This window comes from Anabrus simplex, chromosome 3 (genome assembly GCF_040414725.1).
Source record: "Anabrus simplex isolate iqAnaSimp1 chromosome 3, ASM4041472v1, whole genome shotgun sequence".
Classification (NCBI taxonomy): domain Eukaryota; kingdom Metazoa; phylum Arthropoda; class Insecta; order Orthoptera; family Tettigoniidae; genus Anabrus; species Anabrus simplex.
Window position 1 is genome coordinate 204,638,025 of NC_090267.1, and position 25,008 is coordinate 204,663,032.

Genomic DNA, 25,008 nt, shown 5'->3' on the forward strand with positions numbered 1-25,008 from the left:
CGCAAGGCCCCTGTTCAGCATAGCAGGTGAGGCCGCCTGGGTGAGGTACTGGTCATTCTCCCCAGTTGTATCCCCGATCCAATGTCTCACGCTCCAGGACACTACCCTTGAGGCGGTAGAGGTGGGATTCCTTGCTGAGTCCCATGAAAAACCAACCCTGGAGGGTAAACAGATTAGGAAAAAGAAGAATAAGCCTTCTATTAGAAATGCCCGGCGGCAATTCCACAGTAGGTCTTTTTCCTTCGAGCAATGTTCACGATGGATGCAACTACGGTTTTTGAAATTTGTCTCATTAATAACAATTTCACTGAATACTTATAGCCTTTTCGTTCAGTGTCCACCGTCCTTTCAATGACCTAAAAAGTTTATGAATAATCATAGACAACCCGCATTGTCTATTGTCAGAAATTCATCGTAGACTGTCGCAATAACAGCACAGAAATGTTGCGCCCATATTTCATTTACTTATTAACCATTTCCTTTCATTTTGTCAGCTTGGATCACTGAGTAATGCCATTGACGTCTTAAAAATCGTACACAAATACACAACACTTGATTCGCACGTATGTGCTTGTACGGATCTTCGACGTCACTGTAAGGATTCTGTGTACTTTTCACACAGAGTACCCTACACCCGTTTTCGAGTACAGCAAGTGACCTGGCACGTGAGTCATCCTCTTCTACTTGCCAAGCCTTTAGGGGAAGTGCACAACAACATGTGTTGGCCTGCGATAAGAAACAGGTTCAACAAGCCCTATACTCGGCTACTGTACTTCCGCTACGCGTGGACAGAATGACATCACCGGCGTATCCTGCTACGGCCGTTCAAAACACATTAGGTCCTGAAATATTTGGCTCAGTTATGGGCAAACTAATAGGACAAGGTAAACAGTACATAGCATATATTATGAGATGTATTTTTCTTAGCCGACTAGCTTAATATCTGCACGTATACACCTAACACCCTGTATATACCGAGTGGTACAGCTGCTCCTATTCACTCACTTTAATGCAACCCGCAGATTATAGTCTAACCCAAAAACATTGACTTTGGCTACTCACAGCGATGTCTGGTCTTACCACGCTTTCTATAATTCGTATATTCGTGTCAACGAAATCAGCATTAACGATAAAATACCGAATGATTGCAAAGAATCGTGAAAATCCTGTATCACAAAAAACTTCATATACAGAGAATATGATGGCTGAATGACTAGAAGTAGTGTTATAATGCATGAACTTAGAGTAGGAAAGCGGTGCTCGTTAGTCGGAGGTTCGAGTCATATGTATAGGACGATTTTTTTATTTCGTTGTTAAATGTTCGTGTGAGTCGCGTTGTTGAAGACAAATCTAAATCATGATCAGTTCTCATGTTGCAGATACTATGTCATGTTCATTTGTAAGTAGCTCTTAAATGAACTATTTGCAGTAAAATAAGCTGTTGCCGACAGAGGTGCAATGGACTTGTGCATGGCCATTCGCTCAATGAAGGAAATGTTCAAAATGACCACCTCCTTCGTTAATGCATATCTGAGTACGGTAGAGGCGAGTCATTCTTGCTTGCTGCAGCGTTTGTGAAGGAAACTGCCTGCACTTTGCTGTAATGATTACTATGTGCTGTTTCATGTGCCCTACGTATGAAGTTCAGTTACTCTTCGAGTCGAACGTGCATAGTTGTTTGGTTGAATGGGTGTGTCATAATGCTGAACAGTAAGTTCACTGCACTTCAAACCAGTCTGTGGACTGATGACTCAAACAACAACATTATTATTATTATTATTATTATTATTATTATTATTATTATTATTATTATTATTATTATTATTATTATTATTATTATTATTATTATTATAAGTTTCTTTACGTCGCACCGACACAGTTAGGTTTTATGGCGACGATGGGACATGAAAGGGTTAGGAGCAGGAAGGAAGCGGCCGTGGTCTTAATTAAGGTACAGCTCCAGAATTTGCTTGGTGTGAAAGCGGGAAACCTCGGAAAACCATCTTCAGGGCAACCGGCAGTGGGATTCAAACCCACTATCTTCCGAATACTGGATTATTATTATTATTATTATTATTATTATTATTATTATTATTATTATTATTATTATTATTATTATTATTATTTCCGCCTCTGTTGCGTAGTGGTTAGTGTGATTAGCTGCCAACCCCGGCGGCACAGGTTCGATTCTCGGCTCTGCCACGAAATTTGAAAAGTTGTACGAGGGCTGGAACATGGTCCACTCTGCCTCGGGTGGTCAACTGAGTAGAGGTGTGTTCGATTCCCACCTCAGCCATCCTGGAAGTGGTTTTCCGTAGTCTCCCACTTCTCCTCCAGGCAAATGCCGGGATGGTACCTAACTTAAGGCCACGGCCGCTTCCTTCCCCCTTCTTTGTCTATCCCTGCCAATCTTCCCATCCCCCGCAAGGTCCCTGTACAGCGTAGCAGGTGAGGCCGCCTGAGCGAGGTACTGGTCATCCTCACCAGTTGTATCCCCCGACCAAGAGTCTGAAGCTCCAGGACACTGCCCTTGAGGCGATAGAGGTGGGATCCCTTGCTGACTCCGAGGGAAAAACAGACCCTGGATGGTAAAAGGATAAGGAAGATTATTATTATTATTATTATTATTATTATTATTATTAGTAGTATCATGCCGACTAAGGAGCGCGATTTAACTTATTTAGCTGATGCTGTTGCTTTGTTTTTTATTTTTTCTAGATAGTCTAATCTGAAATGTTCTCATCGCACGCTAGTCGGGTTTACAGGTTCCTACTTTTGTGACTCTACACATATGTTTTTGTTGAGAATATCTAACTTCTCTATATTCTATATCTCACACATATTTTGAACTTACAATCATTATGAATTATGACTTTAAGCAACTGAAAACTTTACTGCTCGTCCTACACATAACTACGAGCAAATGAGGTTTTGCACCGACTCGTTTGATACCAACATCAGAACTTTCTCAATCATTGCAATGTAACTACATATGCAAATATGATTTATTACAAACCGGATATTATTTTGGAACCTCATAACAGACAATAGGTCAACGTAGCAGTCACTGGTCAACGTTGTGTTCAAGTGGATCAGCGAATCCAGCCCATGCCACTTCGAAACACTCCACATCATTATGGAGCTACCGTCAGCCTTTATGGTAACTTGATGACAGCTGAAGTCCATGGGCTCATGGAGCCTGCACCAAATTCGAACCCTACCATCATCTTGAAACAACTCGAACAGTGACTCATTAGACACGTTACACGTCACAAGTTCTCCACGGTCTTATTAGCAACGTCACGCTCCCAGATGAGACACTGTACCCGGTGTCGTAACATAGTGCTAACAAGGGCTCTCATGTAAGTCTTTTTCTCCCATATACCATTGCTATTAAAGAACGGTGCAGTCATCTCCTGTATTGAATGTGGATGTTACCTGAGCCAGTTACCACGGACAATTCTAACCATACGCCGATCGCGATCGTTAGGCATCCGTGGACGGCCATTGCACTGTTCACTGCACATAGTAATGTCTTCGAAGAGGCATTCCTCATACACATGTGGTACTGTCGACCGAGGAATATTAATGTGCGCACCAGTTCGACAATGCCATGTTCCATTCATCCGGCCTCCACAATCATGCCCCGTTCGATAGATGATAATTCGCCTCGCCTCGCCACGACCAACACATGCAGTGTATTTTTACAAGTTGCTTTACGTTGCACCGACACAGATAGGTCTTATGACGACGATGGGCCAGGATTGGAAAGGAAGCCTTAATTAAGGTGCAGCCCCAGCATTTGACTGCTGTGAAAATGGGAAACCACGGAAATGCATCTTCAGGGCTGCCGTCAGTAGGGTTAGAACTCGCTAACTCTCGAATACTGGATACTGGCCTCACTTCAGCGAAAGCAATTATCAAGCTCGGTCATACAGTGTTTACTCTCAATCTCAAGATGTCAGATCACACCTGATACAGGTCTATGAACTTCCGAGACATCACGGTACAAAGGCGGCACTAACGCTTATGTTTAAATATTGCTATATCATGACTCTAGTTATTATATCATTTTGGTGCAAGGGAGACTGGTACACATGCAGCCCATTACCGGCCTTTGCCTTGCAAAGACAGCTGCTGCCCAACTGGATGGATTGCAAGTATCGGGGTGCAAAGTTGTCAGCGTGATGCCATCCTTGGTCTTATTGCCGGACTTTCATGCTCGGGTCCTCCGCCTCTCATACAAGTGGTTCCCTGGATTGGTCTCAAGGGGCTTGAGTGAACCCCGCTTCAGACCTTAATCCAGAATAAAAAGTAAACTCGTGTCTTCATCGCGAGGTGGTGCATCTCTTCTCAGGCACACCCCTATGGAAGTGAGCTGCATGTACCATTTCAATCACATAACAACGCTCCTGCCATTCTTAAATTTCTGGAATACCGGGAATCGAAACCGGGCCCCGGAGGACGGTAGCAAATAGTGCTAACCGTTACGCTACGGAGGCGGACATCCAGAATCAAATCCTTGGATTGGACAGACATTGAACCTGGACCCTCCGGATAAGATGCAGGCACGCCACCCTGGAAGTAAAAGGCTATAAGGGAGATCACTAGAGTATAATGGGCACGATCATTATTTTCATTCTTTCTTAATCTGTTTACCCTCCGGGTTTGGTTTTTCCCTCTGACTCAGGGAGGGATCCCACCTCTACCTACTCAAGGGCAGTGTCCTGGAGCGTCGGGGGAAACAACTGGGGAGAATGACCAATACCTTGCCCAGGTGGCCTCACCTGCTATGCTGAACAGGGGCCTTGAGGGGGGATGGGAAGATTCGAAAGGATAAGCAAGGAAGAGGGAAGGAAGCGGCCGTGGCCTTAAGTTAGGTACCATCCCGGCATTTGCTTGGAGGAGAAGTGGGGAAACCACGGAAAACCACTTCCAGGATGGCTGAGGTGGAAATCGAACCCACCTCTACTCAGTTGACCTCCCAAGGCTGAGTGGACCCCGTTCCAGCCCTCGTACCACTTTTCAAATTTCGTGGCAGAGCCTGGAATCGAACCCGGGCCTCCGGGAGTGGCAGCTAATCACACTATCCACCACACCACAGAGGCGGACACGATAATTATTAAAGTGACAATTACTGTATTTATAGAAATGCTCCTTGATTACATGTTAAAACAAAAGTCCCCCATTACTGCATGTGCGAGTTGGTTATCAACAAGTTTAATCCCTGGGTTAGCGAAGGTGACAGTTGTATTGGCGATACTGGATGATTTCTTCTTGGCATCGAAATACTGGAATAAGTGACCATGACCCCCAGTATCTGCTCGACAGACAGCTGCTAGTTACGCAAGTATCAGATACGGTAGCGGCGTATATAAACCCTGGTCTTCCTCCACTCAGCCTGTACTCACAGCTACCCGCTGACTAAACATGAGGACCTCAGTACTGGCATTGGCAATTCTCGCTGTGGCGGCTGCCTCCGTCATTCCGACGGAGCGCAAGATCGGTAAGTACTGAGTACATTTCAGTTATTTATTCAATTACCAACCAACTCATACTTTGGAAGAACTCATGGTACATTTAAAAAAACATAAATTCGTATTAAATATTTTCAAAGATTTTTAATTAACTAGGCTGAACCCTTTGAAATTCAACGGAATACTAAATCCCTGGTTCGGTGAAGTATATTTTTCTGGCATTTACAACGTTTTCAGTGACAGCATTAGCTACATGTGGTTTAAAAGACAAAGACAAAGACACCTCCGTACAGGCCATGGAGGCCCTTGGAGGCCCTTGGAGGAGTGGAAGGTAAAGGCTTCCACCATTGTTAACCGCGGCACGTGATGGGGTAGAGTGGGTAGCTCTACGCCCAGCCGCCTTTGCCCCCAGGAATTAACCTGGTACTCATTTTTGGTGTAGGCTGAGTGAACCTCAGGGCCATATGCACCTCCGGAAGTGGAAATCTCGTTTCTTAAATTTTTTTACGACTTCTTGACGGGGATTCGAACCCGCGTCCTTCCGGGCGAACCGAGCACGCCTTTACCGCCTCGCCCAGGCAGCCCCTTACATGTGGTTTGCTGTGGCTAAATACAGACTCCAGAATTTAACTTATAGACTGAAGTGTGCAGTACCCATTTGCAGAGAAATGTAGATCTAATGTCTCTTAAATGTAGTGCTATGAGAGCACCTCTTTAAATACTACATTCATTGTCCTAAGGCTCGCCGCCACTATTTGTACTTTCAGACTGTCAAATGATCGAACTCGAGACACTGCTACGTACAGCTGGCCATGGCTGAATACAGGCTGGGGTAAATACACACCACCACGATCTAAAGGCTGTCCTTGATCTTTGTTAATATTCATACTGAATGCAAGGCGAATATGAAACTGGCTTTCTTTAAAATGAAGTGGAAGAGTAGTGTCGATGGTGTAAAATCAATTCTAGGAATCAAAACTCTCTGTCCAACACTTAACCCGGTAATTATTTCGGGATCCAAACAACTGACATGTATTTTTCTTACAATTAATTCTGTTCAATTTTAGAAGACCCTACATAACAATATTACTCCAGGACATTAGTAGGCAAGCCACTTAATTCTAAGTCGTTCGGAAACTCTATGGGAAACTGGAGAGTTTCATCTTCATCTTCAGTACTTGAGTTATTTACACTGATATTTGTTCTGGCCGTTCCGGGTAGATCAATAACTTTAGAATTGATTTGATCACAGTGCTCGTTTATATGTGTAAGCATGGCAATTTCGGAGAAAATTATAGTTTCTTCAAGTGACTCAAATTTATTCCGGTAAATTTCAGAGAGGATGTCTTGCTTCGCGATGGTAGAGGTCGGTCAATCAATAACAAATTTCTCTTGAGATTTATGATTCATTGAAGGATAATCTCCATTACTAATTTTCCGTAAAAAATAGCGAAGTCTAATACTTTTGGTCTTGAACGCATTTTAAATTCTGACGAAAGAGGATAAAATTTAATACATTTCTGAATAACAGCTTGTTTGGAAATATGTGGAACAGCGGGCATCAGCTGTCTAAAATCTCCACCTAGAACAATAACTTCCCTCCAAAAGAGATGGAATTGCCAAAACGTCTTTCAAAAGTCTGCTAACGCACATCAAGGAATGCATGTAATGGAGAGTGGCCTCCGGAGAGACTTGATGCAAGACTTTCGATTTGACGCCTTATAGGTGACCTGCGTGTCTTTGAAGATGGGGCCCTACTTATCATGAATCTAATGTTGAGGACGACACACACACACCGGGCCCTCGAGCCATTGGAATGTAGCTTTGGTAGTGCCATATGCTGAATTCAGAATGAATTACGGTATTGACATCTCTTCTTAGTTTTGGAAATTGATTGAAACTGCTTTTTGAAGGTGTGAGGAAGCTTCAAGCGAATAATAAAAAATTCATATTAATGTGTTAACTATCAACGAAAAAATACTTGATGCGGAATGTAGAGAGATATACCTTCAACTTAAAGCGAACAACTTGAAAATGGGCCAAGTAGAAGTCGTTGTCGGATTGTATACAGAAAGCATACCTGTCGTATATAGGTGAATAGTATCATGCGCATGTTAAGTTCGTAAAATAAAATACTAATAATAGTTGAAATAAAGAAAACCTTAGTGTTGGCACATATATCTAAGTGTAAGTACCTTTCAACTAAATCGATTTGATGAAAATCACGGATAGCAAAAAAAAGCCTTGCGTTTTAAATGTATGGATAATTAATGCAAGAGATCAGATGAAACAGAAATTAAGATATTGTCTTTAAACAATTGAAGGGGTGTTAGAGGGTAAGTCAATCTTATTTTGAAAGAGCTGACACTTTAGATGGGGTCATATATTAGAATTGGTAAAGAAGTGCTTGGTACACTCGTAAGTACATGGGTTTGAGTCCCCGTTAAAAAGTCGAAACATTTAAAATATCTGGTGAGCACAAGACTTTGCGATTTACTCAGCATGCACTAATATTGAGAACCAGGTTAATTACTGCGAGCAAAGATGGAAGGGCATAGAAATAACCAGTCTATTCCTTTACCCTTCGACTCCTCCAAGATAATTTATGACCTCTAAGTAAATGGCTTTGATTGACTTCGCTTGATTTAAATTTAAAACAGTGTATACATTGCATTTATGAGATTTTTCTGTTAACATGTAATACATCGAATATGTGATGTGGGGCTTTCTTGTTCGAATCAGCCAACACTTCCACATTTTTCATGTCAGGTAGGCTCTTGATTCTAAGTGAGAAATACTTAATCAACCAAGTTTACCATTACATACTGATTACTACAAGTCTACAGGTCGAGTGCCCCAGTGATAATTTAATTAGTTTCTATTATATTTGGTAAGCAATCTCAGGTTTCAGAACCACTGATTTTTTATACCTTGATATCGTTTCTTTTCTTTTCCCTTCCATACTACCGCTGACTTATTTTCAGAAATGTTTTGAATTTCCAATGATACGTATACCAGCGCACTTCTATAGGTCGAAAGGCAATCGAATCTGATTTTCAGGCAGCAAAACTCGAAGTTTAGAGGATTCAAATCTCATAGACTTTTCATCTCCATCTCATTATTAGTAAAAGTACTAAGATCTTCAGGTTACCCAAATTATTCCTATGTCCACTGGAGGCACCTTGGATAAATTTGAACTTTCTTCTGTGGCGTGAAGTCTGGATGCCATATCAGACCCACGAGATTTTTCAGATGAATATTCTACTCGGTAGTCACTTGGATTCGATCCTCGCATATTTGCGATGAACAAGTTTAGGTAAGCCACTGTGGTAATACTGTGTATCAGAACAGACAATGAACATTTTGAACACCTTTTAACCCTAAAATTCATTTCAAGATAAATTATTGGCCATTCTTATCTCATCATTTTTGACTGGTTTACGGATCAACTTATAAACTGGTAGGTCGTGGACTCAGTCCTAGACCCTGTCATAAATTTCAAACTCTAAGACCCATGGGATTCTAATTTAGTTTCATAAATATATTTTTTTCATTATTTAGAAATCAAACAGTAGTTGCCTTCGGAAACCCAGTTATAATTCGATAAAATTAACATGCAATTAAAGTATTTAGTGGGACGTAAGGCCAGTGGCATTATTATAAATAATATGCAATTTAAATGGAATTTTACTTTTTTTTTGCTAGGGGCTTTACGTCGCGCCGACACAGATAGGTCTTATGGCGACGATGGGATAGGAAAGGCCTAGGAGTTGGAAGGAAGCGGCTGTGGCCTTAATTAAGGTACAGCTCCAGCATTTGCCTGGTGTGAAAATGGGAAACCACGGAAAACCATTTTCAGGGCTGCCGATAGTAGGATTCGAACCTACTATCTCACGGATGCAAGCTCGCAGCCGCGCGCCTCTACGCGCACGGCCAACTCGCCCGGTATTTTACTTTGTAGACAAACATATGGATTCAATGTGATGTTAAATTACATAAGACAGAAAATAGTCTAATAAACTCCGTAACAGCTAAAATGTTGGTCAGATTAGTCTGTCTTCATAGAACATGTTGTACTTTCCAGAGAGAAGTAAAATGTGTCAGTTAACAGCCTGTTCAGTGTGTTTTTCAGATCTCACGGGCAGTGACAGAATTCTCATTGAGAATACCCTTTCGGTAAAAAATTTTCTCTTGATTTACATATAGGCCTAGGCGTCTATGAATTTATATTCGTTATTTTGATTAAGCTAAGGATATTATTCGTTTACAGACCAAACCCAAATTGCAACATCTTTATATATTTCTACAAGTACGTCTTTCTAATTAAGGTTATATATATTGTACCACAGTGTATCAAGCCATCTTTTAAAGAAGTCATTAGTATCCTAAATATAGAAGACATAATTTTGTAATGAATGTGAGAAAAATGAGCGGCATTTGTTAATTACAGATAATGAAGTATATCTGGAGATATAACCTTCACAAATATAGTTTAAATAATTTCTCTGTAATTCCTATCTCTTTTTGTTACAATTGATTTCTAGGTACTTAATGACAATTTATTTCATCTGTGTAATAGGACAAAGCTAATGCAGTACTTCAGACATCATTAAATTGTGAGATATAATACTATATTCTTTTGTTTACATGAGCAGCTGACAAGCAATTTCTTCTGAAACAGAAGAGCATTCTTCAACTCTTCGTTCGTGTGCATCAGCCCAACATGTACACTGACTTGAAGACCATTGGGGACACTTACGACATCGAAGGCAACCTTGATAAGTACAAGGTAAGTGAAAATCATTCTTCAAAAAATAACAGTGAGTGCTTTTCAAGATAATTATTTTTAAAAGTAATTCAATCGTTTCTTTTCTTCTTGAATCCCGCCTTTTCCTCATCAGATGGGGTCAGCGTTTCTGGTAAGTCTCTCCCACATTCCTCAGTCCTATACGTCATCCTCCGTCAATATTCTTCGCCACATGTCTTTCGTGAAATAATCTCCATCCTCCGTCTGTTTGGTCTTCCATTCCTCCTCCCCTAATAACATTCACGTCAAAACTTTCTTCACAACATAAACTTGATCCCGTCTCAAAATGATTCCATACCGCTGCAGCTGTCCTTCCTGCACTTTATTTGATATATTTAATCACCTTTACATATCCTTTCTTTTCTTTATTTCTCATCTGGTCCACACATATAACTCCATATCCACCACGTCTAGTTTCTAAAGTAATCACAGTACTAATCACTCAGAAAACTAGAAACCTTATCAGTCGCATATAAAATAAAAGAGGCAGTATGAGACAGACTTGCCGTAAAACGGAAGTAGTTGACTCTGTTTTTGCAAACATGAAATGTATTAATAGGAAATAGTACCGGAAGAAGTGCTTATGTTCAGGATAGAATATTATTATTTACTAAATTTTAATATAGAATATTATAAAGGCACTCTTTTGAACTTGTCAGCAAATCAGATAAAGAAATACTCAATCTTAAAGCAAGGAAATATTTCTTCAATTTATTTTCAGTTACAGGTGGAGCCTCCGTGGCTTAGGCAGCAGCGCGCCTGCCTCTCACCGCTGGATACCGTGGTTCAAATCCCTGTTACTCCATGTGAGATTTGTGCTGGACAAAGCGGAGGCGGGACAGACTTTCTCCGGGTACTCCGGTTTTCCATGTCAACTTTCATTCCAGCAACACTCTTCAATATCATTTCATTTTATCTTTCAATCATTTATCATCGCCCCAGAGGAGTGCGACAGGCTTCGGCAGCCGGCACATTTCCTATCCTCGCCGCTAGATGGGGGCTTCATTCATTCCATTCCTGACCCGGTCGAATGACTGGAAACGGGCTGTGGATTTTAATTTTCAGTTTCAAAACTGAGTGAAACATTAAATCGAGAAATGAAGGGAACCATGAGTGGTACGCACATTTCATAGCGTTATGTTAGGAAGACTTCTAGGCTTATTTAACAGAAAGGACACAAAATAGCCTGATTGAATGAACAATAACAAGATTAACTAGCTGTACAAAATGCGACGAAGTTAAAGTTTATTTTCAAGTTTACAGCGATCCTGCTCCGCAATTACCGCAAATGGTAGATACTTATTCAATAAAGCAACTCTATATCCACATCACATACATCGTTTGGTTGATGTTGAAAATATGTTTTTCAGTTTTAACCCTTGCTGAACGAATTGATTCGTCACATGCGATTGTAACTTTTCTTTACGCAGGATACCATGGTTGTGAAGGAATTCCTTGCCATGTACAAGAAGGGCATGCTGCCACGCGGAGAGATCTTCTCCGTGTTGTACGAGCCACACATGGAACAGGCCATCAAACTGTTCAATGTGTTCTACTACGCCAAGGACTGGGACACTCTTTTCAAGGTGCGCATGAATAATACCACAATACTTGACCAGTAATATACAGTAATATTACACAGAGAACATTTACTAATACCAAGCATCTTTGCAGACCGCCTGCTGGGCTCGTGACCGTGTCAATGAGGGCCAGTTCGTGTACGCCATGACTGTTGCTCTCCTCCATCGTCAGGACACCCAGGATGTCGTGATGCCACCCATCTATGAAATCACTCCTCACCTCTTCGTAGACTCGGAGACTATCCAAAAGGCTTACGAGGCTCGAATGGAAGGTTAGTAATCACACAAAATATGAGAGATATTAGGTAGTGCGGTCATTATCTAGAAAATCATACTGTAGCAAGTGAATTTGTGGTCCTTTATTCTTAAGGCTCAAGGACAAAATTTATAAATTATTTAGTGGATATTACGAGGATGCAATAGTAAGAAATGCTTAAATAAAGTTAAAAAGTCCCCGGAAGTGGTGAAACTGAATTCACATCTTGTAGCTTAAATTTCAGAATGGTAATTTTCAAACTTGTAGGTCATTTTTCGCTTTGAATAGCGAACGACAGTAATTAATGTACTGAACAATAACACGCTACTCCATATGTGTTTCATTCATGTATTCATTTCATTTCTAGCTGTGGGTCTCATGAAGAACGACGTCAAGACTGTAGTGATCCCCTCCCAAGTAAACACCATGTGGCATACCCTGAACCCCGAACAGCAGCTCAGCTACTTCACTGAGGACGTTGGCCTCAACACCTACCACACCTACTTCCACCTCATGTACCCCTTTTGGATGACCGCCAAGAACTACGGACTGGATCTGAAGCGCTATGGTGAACTCTTCTACTACACCCAACAACAGTTGTTGGCCCGCTACAACCTGGAACGTCTATCCGTTGGTCTGCCCGAAGTTGACGTTCTTCTTTTCAACAAGCCCATCAAGGTAATGAGGTGTCGTGTGGTCAGCACGACTATTCTTCTCGGTCGTTATTCTTGGCTTTCTAGACCGGTGTTCATCCATCCATCTGAAATATCACGTTCGTCATTCATTCAAGTAAAACATTTTACGTAAAGTTTTCCCATTAAATATTATTGTGAGTCAAATCACTCATTACAGAACTCAGTCTACTCACCTATAAATCAACTATATAGTTGAGTTGTAAGATAACAGCATAGTTCATATGTTATTCTATCATTCCAGACCGGATACACCCCTGTCCTTCGCTACCAGAATGGTATGGAGGTTCCTTCTCGCCCAGACAACATTATGATCCAGGATGAGGATTTCGTCAAGGTTCAGAACATCGAGGACATCGAGATGAGGCTGCGACAGGCTATCGACCTTGGATATGTGTACGCGGTAAGTATTGCCTTCAAAGACGTCTATATATTCTTAATAGAAATATGTTATTAACAACGTAATGTCTTTACTTTCAGATGGATGGCAGCAAAGTGTCCATCTATGAATTCAAGGGTATCGATATCCTTGGTAACTTAATTGAGTCAATGGGACAGTCTGTCAACTACAACTACTATGGAAATCTCTACCACATGCTGAGGACCCTGGTTGCTCGTGTAGTTGACCCCATGCACAAGCACAGTGTAGGTGTTAAGTTACATACAATCTAAAATTATAATAGGTAATATGCATTTTTAGACCAATCATTTGCCCATGCCTTCAATATTAAATTAAGATTTTATTTTAAAGGTTGCCCCCGGTACCCTGGAGAACTTCATGACAGCTATCAGGGACCCTATCTACTTCAACATGTGCAAGCGTATTGACATCACCTTCCAGAAATACAAGGAGATGTTGGGTCGTTACACCCAGGATGAGGTAGGCAAATCTGATAATATTTTTAATGTCTTAATTAATATTCTAGTATGCAATCAAAAATCAAAACTCCTGAAAATGATACCTCTATGAAAGGAATAATCAGCAGAGTACTTTAGCTTGTACGGAAAATTTGGAGAGCTAAACAACAACAATTCAGGAATGTGTTCAAAAGGCCTTATTTCCACCCTAAAACGTACGACTCCATAGCTAATTGGTTAGCGTTCTGGCCTTTAGTCTTAGGGGTCCCGCGTTCGATTCCCGGCAGGGTCGGGAATTTTAACCATCATTGGTCAATTTCGCTGCCACGGGGGCTGGGTGTATGTGTCGTCTTCATCATCATTTCATCCTCATCACGATGCGCAGGTCACCTACGAGAGTCAAATCAAAAGACCTGCACCTGGCGAGCCGAACATGTCCTCGGACACTACCGGCACTACAAGCCATACACCATTTCATTTCACCATAAAAAGTTGCTGAAAAAGGCAAGGAAAAGTATAATAAAAGGCAGACGAAACGTACCCATGATCAGGTATGGTACTACTTTTAAGGAATTAAATCTTTCTAGTATGGACTGCTCATGCTATTCGATAGTATTTAACTACTGCAATGCATGTAGACGAAATACTAAAAACGTTTTTGAACATACACTCCTCAACTCTGGATTTTCTCAATTCATAGATGGAAAGTGATTCCTTAAGAACGCTAATCTGATACCGCTTGAGACGCGTTTCCAATTACAGAATGTGCCTAACTAGTATAAACAAGCCAGTCAAAACTCATAACCAAACCTTACTCCATGGCTCTACAGCCCTAAAGGTGCCTTGGCCTACCAAGCTACCGCTGCACAGCCCGATGTCCTGCAGATTACGAGGTGTCGTGTGGTCAGCACGACGAATCCTATCGACTGTTATTCTTGGCTTTCTAGACCGGGGCCTCCTCAATTCTAATCACGTAGGCTGAGTGGACCTCGAACTAGCCCTCAGATCCAGGTAAAATTCCCTGAACTGGCCAGGAATCGAACCAGGGGCCTTCGGGTAAGAGGCAGGCACGCTGCCCATACGCCACGGGGCCGGCCTACATCTCAGAGTTGAGTAAATATAGAATTGACTAATGCCTGATGAATAAACTACTCGCTACACATAAAAATCATATTGGTGGCACCCTTTAACTTTTTTCAAACAGAATTCCCAATTGCTATGAACTACGGAAAACGACATTAATAGTAGGATTTCATGCACATCAATTTTCGAAAAATGGAATTACATTTTACGCTGCATTCACTTGAAACTTCAACATCTAATTAACTAATTCAATTAACTTTACTGACTGGTGTCCCCAATTGGACAGAGAAATACCGGGTCTCGGAGCAGTAAAAACCGCTTCAGATTTGGAAAGAATTATTTCGTAACGCTAAGATAAATATAATTGTAATCACCATTGTACTGTATTTAAGTTCACCTTAAGTAGTTCTACCACCGTGATTTACTTACAGCTCGCTTTCCCTGGAGTCAAAATTGAGTCTGTTGATATCGATAAGCTGATGACTTACTTCGATAACTTCGACATCGATCTAATGAACGCCATCAACGTGAACAACATTGAGGAAGCTCAGAAACTCAAGATTGTTGCCCGTCAACAGCGCCTGACCTACAAGCCCTTCACCTACAAGGTTGTTGTCAACTCTGACAAGGAAACCAACGTGATGGTCCGGGTGTTCCTTGGACCCAAGTACGACATCACTGGTCAGGAAATGGACATTGACACCATGAGGAAGTACATGGTTGAGCTCGACCGGTTCCCATACAAAAGTAAGCTTCCATAAATATGATGATTATTCGTATAAGTATTACTTGCTTTTATTTATCATTAATACGTGTTTAAAATGAAACTAACGCTGTTTGCTTTTGCAGTTGTCTCTGGCAAGAATGAAATCGTGCGCAACTCCCACGATTCCACTGTGATTGTCAAGGACCATACCACATACATGGACTTGATGACCAAGGTTGAAAATGGTCTCCAGGGAAAGAAAGTGCATGTTGATGAGGTAAGGAAGTTTGAAATGTTACTGAAATGAAGCTATCTCGCAGTTTCTGCTTCACATTATAGAATTCGAAATGAATATATCGATGGCTTTCTTTTAAAACATCCTACATATAAAATATGTGGCTGGGAGGCGTGACCAGTCTTAAGGAATAGAATGGGTAGGAATAGCATTGGGACATACGATGTTTTTCTTAAAAAGCCAACAAAATACGGTATACCGTATATGCTATGTTGAGAGTTTTAAGCCTGAATAGCTTTAAAACTAGCTATGATTTTATTGCTGTTGTGTCTATAAGTTTGTTTGCAGTATTACATTCTATGTATAGGTACAGTGGTATAGGGATCAAACTACAATATATTTTATCGGAGTGTCTTGCATAAATTCGATAGCAATACTTTTGTTGTACTATCAATTTTTTCATAGCAAACAGAAATAGGTTGTTTAACATTTCCGACATACGGTACCTCGTGAACTAGATAAAATGTTCATGAAATGGAGGAAGGTCTATCATAAAAGTGAATACCAATAATTGAAGACAATTGAAAAGTTCGATCAGATCCTTTTAAAACTTCTCTTTCTTCTCCATGTCATATTTCCTAACACATTCTTTGTTGAAAATAACTTAAAATGCGTGTAGAACGAGATATTTTCGTACAACCAGGGATGTTAGAATGCACAAATCAAGTCACCAGATTCAAATTTTAACAGAACTCAAATTAATGATGTTTATCCGTTCTTAAATAAATCGTGACAGGACACGAATATTTTATTCAATACATCCGATGCCGATATTGTATGTATCTGGCGAATAATTTGCTTGGAAGATTTGCTTGATACAACATTTTATGTAATGTAACTTAAAATTAAGGAAGATAATTTCTGGACAGTTTAACACGAAAAGAGTCTTGTAGGATTCGTATTAAAAATTACGTTCACTTAATTCAGTCTATGGAAGTTTGATTGCTGGCAATATAGTCTATTCCACAAAAGCTCTAGAAATTTACATTCAAGAACTATGCATTGTACACTTGTTTCCCTACCAGAATGTGTCTCTGAGGTATTTCTCCTACGCATGAACCACACTCTATATTTAATTTAAATACCGAACATCTTGCAATATTAGATTTCATAACGGCTACGACGAACTCTCTCAGTCAATCAATGAACTGCTGAGCTCTAATACCAGGATTCCAATAAATTAGGAATATAGTTCATCTGACCGCAGAGGCTTGAAGAGAACTGGTTAGAAATTGTGGTTATTAATATGCGTTTATAGGTTACATCCCCAATTCTAACTCTCTAGTGCGACTGTGTCAAATATCGTCGGAAGCTGGTAATAGATATTTTACTGTAACACTCTGAACGACAGACATGTAGGTAGGTAATATTTTCTCTAGGATACAGTATTAAATGCCATCACGTAAAGGAGAGCAAATGTGTACAACTTCACATTCCACTGAATTTTGACCGAGATCGACAGCTGCAGTCGCTTAGGTGCGGCCACTATTCAGTAATCGGGAGATAGTGGGTTCAAACCCCACTGTCGGAAGACCTGAAGATGGTTTTCCGTGGTTTCCCATGTTCACACAAGGCAAATGCTGGGGCTGTGACTTAATTAAGGCCACGGTCGCTTCCTTCCCTTTTCTAGGCCTTTCCTATCCCATCGTCGCCATAAGACATATCTGTGTCGGTGCGACGTAAGGCAGATAGAAAAAATTGAATATTGACATACAGCGCGCTATTTACACGAGTAGTATTGTATAGAAAGCATCACGTCAAAATGCTCTCCTGTTAACGATAGGCTACCATAATCTAAAACGCAATTGAAACCACTCCTGTTATACGAACAATTTGTTTGAAGGTTTTGATTAAAATAACAAGCTTCTTACTAAGGTAGTTGTTATTCAAATGCCAGTCAAATTCATGCGCAGAATTTACTAATAGAATTCATGTTTCTGTGGTTGTGGTTAGTACTGTACGTATAACTGGAGGTGCGTTTGCTTTTATCACGATATTAAAAGTCACTTAATAATTCAGACCTGCTTACTTGCTTCCTTGTGTTTAATGAAACGAATATTAGGGAGAATGAGGGAAAGAGACCCTTCCACCACAACTTCTGTTGACAAAAGGAAGCGTCTTTATGATATGTAAGACCTGCACTCCACGGGCTTTTCTCAGGAAACAAACTTTCATCTCCCGTAAAGCACACTTTCTAGGGGAGGGGAGTACTCTAAATCCTTTATTATTATTATTATTATTATTATTATTATTATTATTATTATTATTATTATTATTATTATTATTATTATTATTATTATTATTATTATTATTATTATTATTATTATTATTATTATTATTACCCATTGCACGTTTAAGGTTAGTATTCGAAGTTACCTGAGATTCTTTCTCCGTTTCAGATCATGAATAACTGTGGATTCCCCGAGCGTCTTCTCCTTCCCAGGGGCAACAAGAATGGTCTGCCCTTGACCTTCTTCGTCATGGTAACTCCATACGATGGTCCCATGACTCAGCTACCCATGGCTTACGTGAGCTGCGGTGTTGGCTACAATAACAAGTACCCAGACATGAAACCCATGGGATACCCCTTCGACCGTGTCATCAGGGACTACGACTTCGTCACTCCCAACATGTTCTGGAAGGATGTGCTCGTCTTCCACAAGAAGACTGGTGATATTACCATCCACCATTAAACACCTATTGGTCAACCTCATGTCCTGTCAGTCGAGTATAGTTATTTAATAAACTCTTCAATCTGTAATTTCACCGACTTTCATTGAAAAGAGATGTTACCATCACAGCCTTTCAATTTCTCCCTTCACAATCAAATTGCTTCCGGTACGTACTTTCTTTACTAAACGCTGACGACGCAGCAGGCGTCACAAATTGTAAACCAACAATATACTTGTACTGAAATATAAACAAATATGGCAGGAATGAAGACATAATTATGCAAGTATGACTTAGTCATTAGCTCTTAATTACGACTTATGACTTAGTCATAATCAGTATGATTAAAATGATAGAGTCTGAAACATAATCTACCCTCATAGCTACGGACACACCAATTCCGAAACTTCCCCAACTGGATTCGTCAGATAATTTTGTGAATTTTCTGCCGATGTTAGAAGTGTCAGCTTCTGTGATACCTGATTTTAAGTACCTAGAATGGCTGAAATGACCTCGTTAACGAAGAGTATTTTCATTTTGATACCAGTACATAAAACTAACATCGCCGTACTTCGACCTCCATTTATTAGTACAGATATCGCTGCAATCACTTCTGGGTAATGAACAACTCCAGACTAGTAAGTGCTCTTCTCATTTCTTTCAAGCTGAGAATGACGACGTCTTATGATCGACCCGTGTGCCATCAACACCGTTTCCTCTACAGTGGAGGTGACAGACACCCAGTAGCCCTGTGTTACACAACAGTTAGGCTTCCCACAAACCACACCATCAAGTGGGGTAGCGGTTACGGAAATCCATGAATGGAGACAACTTTCAGTGGCATATTCAAAGACAACCACCAAGTAGGCACACGATTCAAGTACTAAAATAGCATATAAGTTAATACAGTGGCAGTGGTGATGATTAATGTTATGAGGGGAAGCAGAACGAGATAATCATCCCTTTATAAAGTAAATTAGAGAACATATTGCTCGACATTTATTGATCCTAATCCCATATCACAGACCTACATTATTAGTATTTATAATTGATATTAATAACTTAAGGAACGAGGAAACTATATTTAAAAATCACGTATATTACAGGCTAGATAGTGATATGTAACAAATCTCTAAGGAAGTAGACATTTTCAGTTTTACTTTTGTTCATTTTGTACGGAATCTTGCCGATATAAACACAGCGACTTATGTTGTAATTGATTGTTACAACGCCTCTGCCCCACTTAGGGCTAGCCCATTATCGGTTTCTATAGCAGTTCTGTTGTTTTGATTGGCAACCTACCCTTGCCTTTGGTTCGCGTAGTCTAACGAAGTCAAGATATATAAACGATCAAGATATAACAATTTGATAACCTGAAAACCTCAAGCAATATTCAGAATTATTCATATACCTTAGTTTTATATGCCAAGTGGTTTTCTGGAAAATAAGTTGAGAGCGAATATTACTATCCCTTCCAAGTAGTGGGAAATACTTTTATGTTTGATTTTCATTGGGAAGAAATCGATTAAATCTTAGGGTACGGTATGAAGTTCAACACACGGTTTTGTTTTATTCCTTTATTTTACAATATAGTAAATACAGTTTCATTAAATGTGGTAATATCTCAGTTGTCCACCTCTGTGGTGTAGTGGTTAGTGTGATTAGCTGCCACTATCGGAGGCCAGAGTTCGATTCCCGGCACTGCCACGAACTTTGGAAAGTGGAACCGGGTCCATTCAGTCGCGGGAGGTCAACTAAGTAGAGGAGCTTCGATTCCCACCTCAGCCATCCTTGAAGTGGTTTTCCGTGGTTTCCCACTTGTCCTTCAGGCAAATGCTGGGATGGTACCTAACTTAAGGCCACGGCTGCTTCCTTTCCTCCTCTTTGTCAACCTCTTCCCATCTTCCCGTCCCCCCACAAGGTCCCTGTTCAGCATAGCAGGTAGACTGGCTGGTTGTATCCCCAGATCCAAAGTCTCGTGCTACAGGAAACTACCCTTGAGGCAGTAGAGGTGGGATCCCTCGCCAAGGCCGAGGGAAAATCCAACCCTGGAGGGTAAACGGATTAAGAAAAAAATGAAGAATAATACAATCGTGAATGTTCGTTAGAAACGGTTTATTTTTGTTCTGAGATCCAGTTTTCAAACTCCGCTAATTGACCACTCGAAGAGTTTTGGAATTTTTCGGTGTTTTGTCGAAGAAACGGTTAGAGAACTAATGTTTTATTTACCATTTGATTTACGTCATATCGATACAGATAGGTCTTATGACGACGATTGGACAGGAAAGGGCTGGGAGTGGGAAGGAAGCGGCCGTTGCCTTGGTTAAGGTACAGCCCCAGCATTTTCCTGGCGTGATAATGGGAAGCCGGGGAATATCATCTTCAGGGTTCTGGACGATGGGATTCGAACCAGTATCTCCCGAATGCAAGCTCACAACTGCGCATCCCTAACCGCAGGGCCAACTCTCTCGGTGTGTTATAAATCATAATTATCTAATTTTGTTTAAATGAAAATGTATATTACTAATATGACAACAGCTTGCACCACTGCTACGGTCAACTTGATTGGTGGTGTGTCTTGCTGAGCCGCTGTATGTAGGAAAGACTTTCAGAATAGGCCTACTGTTCCACAGGCCTGGTGTTAACATTTTATTTTATTTTCAACTTTCACTTCTTACCTAGTACTGACCTTTGTTCATATATTAGTATTGCACCCATATCCCGAAGTGCGAAGGGTACAGTATTTGTGTACCAGAACTTACTCCAAACCACATCCTGTCTGTGCTACTCTGTGTATGTGACAACTTCTCAGGCCCACACGATCGCCGTACCTCTTCCGCGTCGAACGTGTGTGCAGCTTCATGAATTGACACTCAACGAGTAAGAGCACTTAGACGTCCTGTAGAATTACGTGAACAGGTAAAGGAGCCATAGGAAAATGTACCAGTTCAGATCAAGTCAAGCGATGGACGCCAAATACTGAAAGCGCTTAGCACCACAACAATTTACAATGTACCGCATTTGGGCAGCTACACATCTTTGTATTCTCGCATGCAGACTATAGAACAGGTGACGAACATCATCTTAAGGTATAGTGTTCCAAGCTTTTTGCGTATGTTTTCCCAACTGCGCAAGAATAGCAGCTGGCCCTATGGACTGTGTCAGGCCTCGTCCTATTATGTCCCAAACATGTTAAATGGGAGAGATGATGATGAAGGTGATTGTTGTTTCAAGGGGCCTAACATGTAGGTAATCGGCCCTAAACGGAAGAGAGGGGTCCGGGGATTGTTATCGAAAAGCACGAAGAGTGCGTCCCGTAGTAGTAGCAGCGTTTGGACGTGTATTACCCGGATAAATACCACACGACAAATAAATAATAATAAACACTGATGAAACAGTACATCACAGTATTCCTGTTGTAGGAATGGCAGCAGGATGGGTCGAAAAATATCCTGGATGAGGGAATGGTTAATCGTCCCTAATAAAGCACCATATGTGAACGGGTATTGTAACTTATTGCACCCCACACTGTGATGCCATGAGTTGGGCCCGTATGTCGGGGTCGAATACACTCCAGAATACGACGTTCACTAAGTTGACGTCCCTTAATTAAAGGGACGTCACTTGCATGAAGACAGAACCTGCTCTCGTCGCTAAAGACAACCGAGGACCATTCCTTGTGATCCATGTCCGACATCACAGAAGATGTGCACGTCGGTACCGTCACGAATGTGGAAGCCGAGAAAAAAAAAAGGACTTCGTAGTCCCGCTGCAAGTAGACGGTTTCCACCGGTATGCATGCACACTCATCATACCACTTTCCCTTGGATTTCTGCTTTAATAATAATAATAATAATGATAATAATAATAATAATAATAATAATAATAATAATAATAATAATAATAATAATAATAATAATAATAATAATAGCGCGTAGCCTCCAGAGAGGCCTGGTACAGATCTTTCGAGTTGACACCTATAAGCGACTAACGCTTCTCTGAGAATGATGAATTTCAGTTTTGAAAACGGCGTACAAACCCAAACCCCGAACTAACGGATTTAACCAATCGTGAATAGAACGCGGAAACCCTTGTACCAAAGGAAGCCCGCTAAAGATTTAGTCATGATTGCTGGACGGATCCCTGCTAAAGATGAAAATGAATCGATGCATTTGATTCCGTTCACGTTAGTAAATCGATACAGTGAGCCGATTGACGGCTCATTAGAGTCATCGATCCTATTGCATCTGTGTAGTGTGTACTGATAAGACAGCAGCAACAACATTCAATGCTTGCTGCTGCCATCTGGTCTTCATTCTATGAACTGCTTTTCTATGCGTCATCTAACTTTCAGATTCAGTACTATACTTGCTTATTATGTTACAGAGCAAAACTTGCGTAGTTAATAATAATAATAATAATAATAATAATAATAATAATAATAATAATAATAATAATAATAATAATAATAATAATAATAATAATAATAATAATAATAATAACTGACATAACTCAAATTTTATACACTACCAAATGGTTTTCCACAGTTCTCTGAAAGTCACAACTCTTTAAAAATATAAAAATAATTGTGTACACAATAAGTAGCTCACATATTAAATAAAATCAAATGAGTTGCTTTACATCGCACCGACACAGGTAGGTCTTATGGTGACCAGTGTTGCCAAGTTAGTGGATTTTCCGCTAAATTTGGCGGAATTAGAAGACTGTCGGCGGAGAAAAATATCATTTAGCGGACAGCGGATTTTTTGGCGGAATTCTAGATTTATTATAGCGCAATTTAGTTTTTATTCTGCGATTTTTTAAATTTATAGGCCAGTCTGTCTCCAAGCTATTCCGTATTTTTTATCAGGAGCTAGAAATCACATGAGGAAAACGTGTTATTTGGATTTGATGTTATGAGATCATGGTATCATAAATTTGTAACGAGTGGGGAAAGGGTACTTATCTCTTAGTTGACGAATGATGACGGATAATGAAACTGTGAGAGAGTAGCATTTATATTTATGCTATGAAGGAAGACCATTTAATGAACTGGTCTGTTTTGTGTGTGGCCCTTGAGGTAGGGGATTCACCTAGTTTGCACCCGGCACTAAAACGCCTACAAGTTTTAGCTCGCCTGCTCGCAGGCAGGTGATTAATCCCAGTGAAACTCACAGATCAGGTGAGTACAGACATTTACTTTTATGATTATTATTATTATTATTATTATTATTATTATTATTATTATTATTATTATTATTATTATTATTATTATTATTATTATTATTATTATTATTATTATTATTATTATTCATTTTATTGCTCATTATTAGAGATCGGATTTCTTGGCGGAATTTCAGCGGATTTTTCGTAGTATTTAGCGGATCTTGAAAATATAAGTTGGCAACACTGATGGTGACGAAGAGATAGGTAAGGGCTGGAAGTGGGAAGGAAGCAAACGTGGCCTTAATTAAGGTACATTTCCAGCATGTGCCTGGTGTGAAAATGGGAAATCACGGAAAACCATCTTAAATGCGGCCGACGGTAGGATTTGAACTCGCCATTCCCCGAATGCAAGCTCATAGCTACGTGACCCTAAACGCACGGCCAACTAACTCTGTCATCTTTGAAAATGTATTTTTCTATCAGTAGAGGTTTTTTAAAATCGTCATATTTTATTTAAGCTATTGCATCAGTCTGCTCCCTTACTCTCTCTCCACGTACACTGGTGATCTCGTGATTCGATTATTGAAGTATTGTGCAATGATGCGACATACGAACTGAGAGAATACCGAGCCGTTCTTCCGAATATAAAACAGACAATTTCGAGTGGTCTTGAGCATGACTCATAGTCATAGGGCAGGGTAGATAATAATGTTATTGGTTTTACGTCCCACTAACAACGTTTATGGATTTTGGAGACGCCGAGGTGTCGGAATTTATTCCCGCAGGAGCTCGTTTTTCGTTCGAGTAAATCTACCGACACGATGCTGAGCGCCTTCAAATACCATCGCACTGAGCCAGGATCGAACCTGCCAACTTGGGTTCAGAAGGCCAGCGCCTCAACCGTCTGAGCCACTTAGCCCGGCGGGGAGGCTAGAGATCTGAGTTTAATTAATTGTCGAAATTCAACTAGTTATAAAAATACTGATTGATTAAACTAGCACGGTAAATAGAATGTACCTCACCTAATAGCCTACCTACTTACAAGCTATGTTTTGACTACCTTGGTAACACTGGTAACACTGCAAATAAATCCATCTATTTTTTTAAAACTCCCTGTAAGAAGAGGACAGTGAATGCAAATGGGTATTATTTTCAAATGAGCTGAGCCCGAGAGTCCATTATAGCGTACGATTCTTTCAGTGTACTATGGCTCTGTATGTATTGCTTCAGAGGAAGTTCGGCTACCCGCCAATGTCCAGTGTACCGATAAGGAACCGTGTGTGTCTTGTATCTCAATAAGCCGTGATTGCGCACGATTCTTACGGTGTGCCATGATTCACTGTGTCTCGCTGCAGCGGAAGTTAGGCTCCCCGCCAATGACCAGTGTCCCGCAAGTGAGCCGTGAGTGCGCCACTTCA

At 40.5% G+C, this 25,008-nt stretch overlaps 1 protein-coding gene across 1 annotated transcript; it reads left to right on the plus strand.

The window, feature by feature from the left end:
• The first annotated feature begins 5,397 nt into the window (after positions 1–5,397).
• LOC136866150 (hexamerin) lies at positions 5,398–18,515 on the plus strand. Its single transcript, XM_067142858.2, has 11 exons — positions 5,398–5,506; positions 10,133–10,266; positions 11,715–11,870; positions 11,959–12,136; positions 12,488–12,798; positions 13,057–13,215; positions 13,293–13,457; positions 13,564–13,692; positions 15,185–15,500; positions 15,603–15,736; positions 18,154–18,515. Exons 1-11 carry the CDS (start codon positions 5,431–5,433, stop codon positions 18,445–18,447), a joined length of 2,052 nt encoding a protein of 683 aa, XP_066998959.2. The 5' UTR covers positions 5,398–5,430; the 3' UTR covers positions 18,448–18,515.
• The last annotated feature ends 6,493 nt before the right edge of the window (positions 18,516–25,008 follow it).

Excerpts from the sequence above, each read along its gene's own strand:
- LOC136866150 (XM_067142858.2), top strand. The coding sequence starts at position 5,431 with ATGAGGACCTCAGTACTGGCATTGGCAATTCTCGCTGTGGCGGCTGCC. Across the intron at positions 13,216-13,292 it reads ACCTTGGATATGTGTACGCG|ATGGATGGCAGCAAAGTGTC; the intron begins GTAAGTATTGCC and ends CTTTACTTTCAG. Across the intron at positions 13,693-15,184 it reads GTCGTTACACCCAGGATGAG|CTCGCTTTCCCTGGAGTCAA; the intron begins GTAGGCAAATCT and ends ATTTACTTACAG.